This window comes from Trachurus japonicus, chromosome 15 (assembly GCF_045865225.1).
Source record: "Trachurus japonicus isolate A0001 chromosome 15, Traja_1.0".
In the NCBI taxonomy this organism is placed as follows: Eukaryota; Metazoa; Chordata; class Actinopteri; order Carangiformes; family Carangidae; genus Trachurus; species Trachurus japonicus.
Window position 1 is genome coordinate 8,399,307 of NC_140921.1, and position 8,991 is coordinate 8,408,297.

General features: G+C 37.7%; 1 protein-coding gene across 1 annotated transcript; it reads right to left on the bottom strand.

Annotated features, from left to right (window-relative positions):
- Window positions 1-6,501: 6,501 nt before the first annotated feature.
- Window positions 6,502-7,608, bottom strand: LOC146973160 (G protein-coupled receptor 4-like). The gene is made up of 3 exons (XM_085799083.1): window positions 7,447-7,608; window positions 7,111-7,298; window positions 6,502-7,012 (listed from the first exon to the last, which is right to left on the bottom strand). The coding sequence occupies exons 1-3, from the start codon at window positions 7,606-7,608 to the stop codon at window positions 6,502-6,504; spliced, it is 861 nt and encodes a 286-aa protein (XP_085655209.1).
- Between the last annotated feature and the right edge of the window lie 1,383 nt (window positions 7,609-8,991).

The following is an 8,991-nucleotide window of genomic DNA, read 5'->3' on the forward strand; positions in this document are numbered from 1 at the left end:
TGGTCAACTTTTTATTTTTTTTACCTCTTTAAAAATCAGATTTTGCAGTTTTATGAAGTAAGTTCAGTGTGGTTGATCATAACGTGTCCACTCTGTTAACGCTATATATCAAAGAAATTAATCAAATTGAACCATTTCAAAAGGGTTTTGTGTAAAATTATAGATTTCTTATCAAGTATCCAAAGTCATGTTAGCTATTAAGCTAGCAAAGCCAGGCTGAGGGCTAACTTTAGCTCAAAATGTCCACTCTGTTAGTGTCCACTCTGTTATCCTTATTCAAGTTAACTTAACAGAGTGGACATATACTGTATGTATTATTGACTGTGTTTCGTCCACTCTGTTATGATACTGTCCACTCTGTTAGACCTCTGTCCACTCTGTTATGTTATTTTTCCTTCATAGTTTAATGAAATAAAAATATTTTAACTATGTATTTGTAGTGACATAATGATATGGAGGGGTTTGAATGTACAGGCTAGAATTTTTTTGTAATTTGCATCATAATTCACTTTTTTAAGGAAATTAACTGGAGGAATATGTTCCATGATCATAATACACCCTTGTTTTTCTAAATAAAAACTTATTTAAAATAACTTAATTGTAAAATAAACTATCTGACTAAAGTGAGGGGCATACACTTTCTTTAAAAATATAATTTCATAAGGAGTCATGCAGTAAAAACACATTAAAAATGGTATGTCTATGTCCTTAACAGAGTGGACACATCCTACGTCACGTGTTGTTAAAATATATAAATATAATATTATGTAGGTGCCTGAGCTCAACCAATATGTTTTTCAGTAAGTTAAATGTGCCCTTTTTTAAAGTAAACATTAAAATCTGGGTGAATCAAATATTTTTTTTCCACAAGTTATTATGTCCAAATGGCACCCTATAAAAAAAATGACCCAGCTGTCAACAATAACTTACCGGTAAGTTACACTTAACGTTGTATAACGTCACTGTGCTGGGTTTATTTAAGGGGCTACCGGCCGGTGGTCCCATCTATCCTGTTTCAGCTAAGCTAACGTTAGCTACTGGCTGCTGCTGTCAGAAATCACAACCTTATCTCGAACCATCAGACACCTGTTGCCTGCGACCACTGACATGTAGGCTAATGTTAATTTGGCAAGACAGCAGTGTTCATATGGTGTTCATGAGCTTTATCTGAGCAGCAACTAGCTAACATTACCTTAGCTGAAGCTGCCATAACGTAGTCTACTCTCATGTGTTTATGCTAACCTGTAGCCCCTTAAATAAACCCAGCTCAGTAAACAAACTAACGTTAAGTGTAACTTACCGGTACTTCATTGTTGACAGCTCCTCAGAGCAGACTAACGTTAGTGGCAGCTCTTGAAGGCTGAAATCAGGATGATGTGATCACATTAATCAGCTCACTGATTTGAGTTCTACACATGGTTTTGGGCAATTATCCCACGAAAAACATCTCTTCTGTTACGTTAGATCTGTAGATGTGTAGTGTTTCCAACAGACTCGCTTTAGTAGCCTCCTGCTACGAACATACAGCGGCTAACCAGCTGCTACCATGGATGTATTAAATAAACCGTCTTTGATTATATTAACCCCGTAAACAGAAGCGATTGCACCGGGGAAACATGTTGCTAGGCAACCATGTCAACGACACATTCTATGATTATTTCGTTATCACGAGAAAACGGTCTTTGTTATCTCGAGATAACGAAATAAATTAATTCGTTATCACGAGAAAACGGACTTTGTTATCTCGAGATAACGAAATAATAAGTCGTTATCACGAGAAAACGATTATAAAAAAAATATTATGGACGTGGCCGTTCTCGGCTTCCGTATTTAATGACAGGCACGGAAAAACAAAAACATATGTTTGCATTATACAGTTTTATGTTACAAAAAAAGGTCATTCAATGTGCTTTACAGAGAAAATGCATTAAAAATATTAGTAAAAGCATATTAAGAGAATGAAACGAAAACTTAATAGCACAGATTACATTAAAGTAGATAATATCCAGTTAAAGAGCAGGATTAGAAGATTAAATGAAGGCAAGGGAGGATAACTGAATTCATTGCTTCTTTTCAAGCCGGTTATGGTCGTTTTATGTGCCTCCTTTACTTCCTCTGATCTTTTCCTCCTTCCGTCTCTCTGTCTAACAACCTGTGATCTCTAATTCTGTTGATCTGCTGGTATCAGTGTCACTGTCCATCCTGCAACAGCACACTGAGGCCAAAAACTTGTCTGTGGCTCCTTTCCTTAATAAAATATACAAAAATAAATCTGCAAGAGGACTGAGCTTTATGAAAACCAGAGGTCCATGTTATCCCTGGATGTTTGAACAAGGAACAGAATGATGCTGGGAAGGAACAACAGTGTGTAAATAAGTAGCACCAAAACCAAAATGGCCACAATTCGACGTTTTTCAGCAGGAGGGACACTGATGGCTGCAGACAGAGCTTTAATGGTCCCAAACAGGAAGAATATGAACAGAGGGAGGGGAAGGAACAGGAAGACAGCAAAGATGATTTCCATGGACTTTTCAGAACAACTGAAACCGACGACGAGGTTACAGACAAGAATAATGACCCAGACCACGACAGAGACCACGACAGAGGTCTTGATGTTTCTTCTGAAGCGGTACCACAGCGGCCAGGCGACAACCAGATACCTGTAATACACAGACACACAGATCGTCTTTGTGGAGCATCTGAATTATGATGAAATAAAATAGTCAGACAGGAAATAGCTACACACACAGTACACAATAACTTGATAGCTACCTTTCCAGGGCGATGCACTCCATGAAGCCAATGCTGGTCGTCAGTCCGAAAACTAAATCATATCATTGGTTCCTTCATACATGGAATATCTATTAAAGAAATTATTAGGATTTGCCACTTGAACAGTAAGGCAGCAGAGCTGAATGAGGTCAGAAATGAGAAGGTTGATGATGAAGACCGGAGCCACATGATCATTTTTGGCCTGCAAGAAAACATTGAGTGAACACAGTTGTAGCAAAGAAAGGAAGAAGGAAAATGTTCTTTTTCTAACCCTAACCAATACTGCCTAGACTTAATCAAGTCATTTTACCAACAGACCAACATCTTCCACATCACCACAGACAAAAGACATGCAGTGAATAAATAAATAAAAGAACAAATATATAAATATAATGTTCTCACCAGTGAGTAAACTCCATAGATGGCTGCAAGGGTCAAAGGGAGACCAAGCCCGATGACAATACATTGCACCACATACATGGCTTGTTTGAAGAGATGATAAGTGCTGTGGTAGTAGTAGCCGTAGTGGTAGTCGTAGTAGTAGTCATTGTAACTTCTGCTCAGTGATGTGTACCAATCTTCCATCTTCCAGTGAAACCTGACATTTGAAAGATCGTTAAGTGTCTCAATATGAACCTCGTTTATTTTGGTTTTTAGGATTTGAACATTTATTTGAAAACTTTTTATTGTTTTCATCTGTTAGAGCTGTGATATGAAGAAATGTTTATTTTTTAACTTTACTTAGACACAGTACAACTTCTGTACAGTCTTTAATGTGAGACAAGAGCATGTTTTTAATACCAACTCAAATTATTGAATGATAATACTAAACCTGTTAAATGCTGTCACACAAATACAAAAAAAAAAAAAAAAAACTAGATACATTTCAGAGAGATGCAGCATTTTAGCACCAAAGTCAGTTCACTTGTCTTCAAGACAAGAGAGAGAGAACAAACTGTACAGACCTTCTGGATTTGTTTTCTGATTTTCAGAAAATGTAGTGTAGTGACGGGACATAAAAAAAAATAGCAGCAACAGAAGAGAAGTTCGGCACAGACTCAGTTTCATGGTTGGCTTATTGCACATTAATTAATTTGTGTTGGTTCATGTGACCTGCAAAACCATTTACTATAGAAGTTGTAAGCAGAATGTTGACATGTAATAAAGGTAAACCAGCAATATGTCACTTAGCCTCTTGAGAAACAATGTAGAAAAAAATATAACAAAGAATAAAAAACAGGAATGATTGAATCCTATTTATAACCTGTATAACTGCATTTCTACCTCTATTTCTCTCCCTCTCCCTCTTTCTCCGTCTACATGGAGCGACTGCCTTTAGGTTGATATCATTCATGCTTTTATGTCTGTCACTGTTCATCCTGTAACGACACACACAGGCCAAAAACTTGTCTTCAGCTTAACTGCTAACCACCCCACCCCGTAAATAAATGAAGAAAGATAAATATGAAACATAATGTTGTCATCCATAGACGGAAAGCTGACACAGATGTGTCAGAGATAACACTAAACACAACACAAATATGATGCAACTACACACAAGTTATTCTTATTTTATTTTATTGGAAGAAACCAAAACTAAATATAAGTTGAGATGAAAGTACAGCTAAAGTCCAATTCCTATGAATCCGTTTACAGTTCTGAAGTAGCGTAATGTGACACATTTTTTTTCATTTTAAAGCTGTTCCTTTTAGAGTCTGTAGCTTCTCCTCTGCATTCGCAGAGTGTATTAGTGTTTGATGCAGAAATGTTGCTTCATACGTCATAAAAGTGGTTACTGATAATTTGATTTCTGCCACTATGTCTATGAAAAGACATGGGTGCATGACTTTGGTGATAAATTTTATAAAGTTACTTTATTAAGAAAGGCAAGAGAGAGGAAAAAAGACAGTAACTGTAAATTACTGTCCACCTACAGTCAGAGCAAATGAGATTATAAATAGATTAAGACAAATAATGCAAATTATTTACCTTTGAAAGCTGGTGGAAAACAACCTGGATTATGCCTCTTGACTGTTTTCTCGTCTGTGGCACTCTTGTCTAATGCAACAATTTTTATTGAACGTATGTTTACTGAGAAATAACTGAGAAACAGGAAGAGGTACTGGGGTTACCAACAATTTCCTTGTGTGGTACAGTATAGCGCGATGTTATCCGTGAGAACATGATTTGGACTAACATTCTAGCAGTGGCTTAAAAACAGACACATGAAAACTAGTTTGGATTTTAACTTGCAGAATTGCTGAAGCAGTAACACAGTGCCAATGAGAATTTTTATTATTCACAAGTTTTGCTTCCCTGCTCAACTTTTCACCATTTTCCTTGACAATTCGCCTCATTATGCCACACTATGTACTGCTTTATTCAGCAGCATTATGACACAGATTGTTCATGAAAATAGTTTAGAAACAGATACCAAAGAAATTACCAAAAAATTGCTATTTAGGTTTTAGTCAAAAATGATAATCTGTGTAATATATTCAAGTGGGTCTGGCTGCAGACCTCCACTGTCAGGCCGGAAGTGCACACAAGAAACTTCAAAATAAAATCATGTAGACATTTTTGGAAGAAACGGCTTTGTCATAGATTTATATATTTAATTAAACAACAATGTAACGCGAGTCTGTCAGCAACATTATTGCATTTCATTAACTGTCAAAATGGGGTAAAGGCTTTTAAGCTCTGTCCATATTAGCGACAAGTTCATAGAAAAATATTTACCTTGTTGATTGGACAGTTGAGCCTCTTCCAGTCTTTGTAAAAAATAAAAAATAAAAAAAATAAAAAAAACACCTCTCATATTTACCATTGAATAGTTTAACAGTAGGCCTAATGTACCTAAATAAGATCTGATTTATTTATTTTTTTAAATGTATTTCAAAACACAAGAAAGCTGATGCATCTGCTCAAAGGCTTATACGTAAACTTTACGTCTTGGACACCATTTTTAACTGGGAAAAAGTTTTTTGTGTGTAATCAATTTTTATTGTCTTTCAGACAACAGAAAACAGTCAAAATACAGATATAAAAAAGAAAGAGTTTTCATGTACATTTTCTTAAAGCAGATATCAGTGGAATGTTTTTGTTAATATAAGTCCTAAATAGTCCTATTTTCCGTCAGCAATCACTTACATGAAGTATTTCAGCCTAAACACGAGTCTCTCCGTCACTCTGCTCTGCTGTAACCCGAGGAGAAAATTTTCCTTGTGGGATACAAGTGTTATCCAATGAGGGGAGAGAACGGCATGAAGGGCTGTGTGTGCAGCCAAGGGATGCGCGTGAATGTGGTGACGTAGCACGAGGACCAATTGATGCCTGACAAGGGCGGGGGCTGCTAACTCATGGTGCGTTCAAGGAAACTCGTACTTTGTGTTTTTCCTTCCTGTGAAGTCATACCAGTTCGATCTGGTACGAGTTCACGGGTCGGAAGTTACGAGTGGCCGTTATAGGGAACTTTCACAGACAACAGGACGGTAAAAACACGAGCTACGGGTTACCTGGAACGCTACCAAGTCGTAGTTGTGACTTGAAGCTGTAACTTACGGTTTCAAAAGCCTGCCTTGAACACAGCATTAGCCGAAACGGCCGTGCCGATGATATCTGCTTTAAGCTTTCACACACAGCAGGTGAACCCACAATTTGACAGAAATCAAAGCCAGAAGACGACATTGTCTGTCTTTTCTCCATTAACTGGAGCTAATGTTCAATCAATCATGCTGTTGTTCTGCTGATGTCACTGTCACTGTTCATCCTGCAACGACACACAAAGGCCAAAAGCTGGTCCACAGCTCCTTTCCTACAGAAAATATACAGAAACAAGTCTGCAAGAGAACTGAACCTTGGCAAAAGGGTAGCGACAAACCAGAATGTAGCATCACTTCTTTCTTCTCCTACAAGGAAGCAAATGATGCAGGGCAGGAACAACAGTGCGTAAATAAGTAGCACCAAAACCAAAATGGCCACAATTCTGCGTTTTTCATCAGGAGGGACACTGATGGCTGCAGACAGAGCTTTAATGGTCCCAAACAGGAAGAATATGAATAGAGGGAAGGGGAGAAGGAGAAGGGCAGCATAGATGATTTGTCTGTAATCATAACTCTTCGTGAAATAGATAACAAAGCCAAAGACTAGAAAAAAGACCCAGGCCACGACACAGATCACAACAGAGGTCTTGATGTTTCGTCTGAAGCGGTACCACAGCGGCCAGGCGACGACCAGATACCTGTGATACACAGACACACACATCGTCTTTGTGGAGCATCTGAATTATGATGAAATAAAATGTTCAGACAGAAAAATGCTACACACACTGATAGCTACCTTTCCAGGGCGACACACGTCATGAAGAAAACGCTGACCATCAGACCAACATAGCAAGTAAAACGAAAGATTTCTCTGATGATGAAATTCTCAGGTTTTGACACAAAAACAATTAGGGAGCAGAGTTGAATGAGGTCAGAAATGAGAAGGTTGATGATGTAGATCGGAACCATGTGATCCTTTCTGACCTGCAGGAAACCAGTCCAGTAAACACAGTGGTTGGAAACATGTTGTGAGCTGATAAAATGTTGTTGTTTTTTAAAATCTTGTTCTGCTGAGAACTGCATCTAATTGAATCGAATCTAACTCCTCCTCAGTCATGAATTGAATTCTCACCTGAGAGTAAAGTCCATGGATGGCCACTAGGGTCAGTGGGAGGCCGATACTGATGATGATGCACGTCACCACGTCTCCTGTGGATTTACCTTTTCCAGTGTTGTCAGTAGTGTTATTGTAACTTTTGTCCACTGAGATGTTGTTAATGTAGGAATCTTCCATCTTTCTATAAAATGTGTTGTTAGAGAGAAGAGCATGTATTTTAATGTAGACTTCATATCGTTCAGTGATAACACTAAAGCTGTGAGGTGAATCTTTTATTTTTTTCCCTCTGTATGTGCATGTAATTGCTTTATTTTTGTTTTGAAGGATTTGCATTTTCATGTGAAACACTTTGTTATCATTTTCCCTCTGTCAGAGGAGCCACATAAATAAATGTTTAGCTACTTTAAACTACAGAACAGTCTTCAACATGAGACAAGCAGGTTTTTTAATAACCACCTCAAAGTAATCAATGATTACACAAAAGCGGATTAATGCTGTTCACACAAATAGAGACCAGCTATAATCCAGGATCAATCTTATATTTATCCAGCATTTTAGCACCAACCTCAGTTCACTGGTCTTTAAGACAAATGGGGGAAAAAAACATAAACTGTTGATGACTGTACAGCTACAGTCCAGTCCCCTCGTTACATGTCAATGACTTAACAGTTCTGAAGGTTATAGAAACAGAAACGTTACCTTTGGAAGTTGCTGGATCACAACCTGGATGAGTTTCTTTTAGCAGAGTCTGTGGCTTCTCCTCTCCATCCACACAGTCTAATACTGTGTAATTCAGCGATGTTGCATGATATGTTATGTTATTATATGTTATTAGGGAAGTTCCTGATGACATGACATGGTGTCTACCTCTAAGGAAAACAATGTGGTTATCCATGCAAATATGTAGGAAAACTGTGTATAGTAACTTCAATACTTCTTTGTACTGGTTCATAACTGTTCGGCTTGCGAAAACAAAACCTTATGCTTTCATCTGCATTTTAATCTACATAATATATAACACTATACGAAGCATATATGAAGAAGTCAGACATACACGAAACACATCATGAAACAGACCGTCACCATCAGACAAAAAAAGTCAACGGTTCATCAGGTTGTTGTCATGTGGAGTAGGATAAGGTTGGAAATAAGAGGCTTGATGAGGAAAACTCTGGTTAAACTAAAAACAACAGTTTTACAGAGACATGTTCCACATTTATGACATCTGACCTTTTTTCTTCTACCTGTGGGGACCATGACTAGCTCTTTGCCATGATAAGCTTGACATTATTCTAAATGGCATCTTAGCTTCTGGTATTACAACACATCAACATGAGACTGGAGTCTGAACGCAAATACACATACTGATACAGATAATTGTGCCTCTGTGGCCCCCTACTGTGTATCAAATGCAACTGGTTAAAATAACCATATAATGAATGACCTCAAATTGACCTGGGGCTTTTTCTAAGGTCAAACAATGTCAGGAAAACTCAACACCCACCAGGCTGTTACCGGCATGAACAGTGTGATAATCATTATTACCTTGTCTTAAAAAGT

What these genes read in the sequence shown, in the direction of transcription:
- LOC146973160 (XM_085799083.1), bottom strand. Translation starts at nt 7,608, where the DNA reads ATGGAAGATTCCTACATTAACAACATCTCAGTGGACAAAAGTTACAAT. An exon ending in TCCATGGACTTTACTCTCAG is followed by an intron (nt 7,299 to 7,446) that starts GTGAGAATTCAA and finishes GGTTTCCTGCAG; the next exon opens with GTCAGAAAGGATCACATGGT. An exon ending in ACGTGTGTCGCCCTGGAAAG is followed by an intron (nt 7,013 to 7,110) that starts GTAGCTATCAGT and finishes TGTGTATCACAG; the next exon opens with GTATCTGGTCGTCGCCTGGC.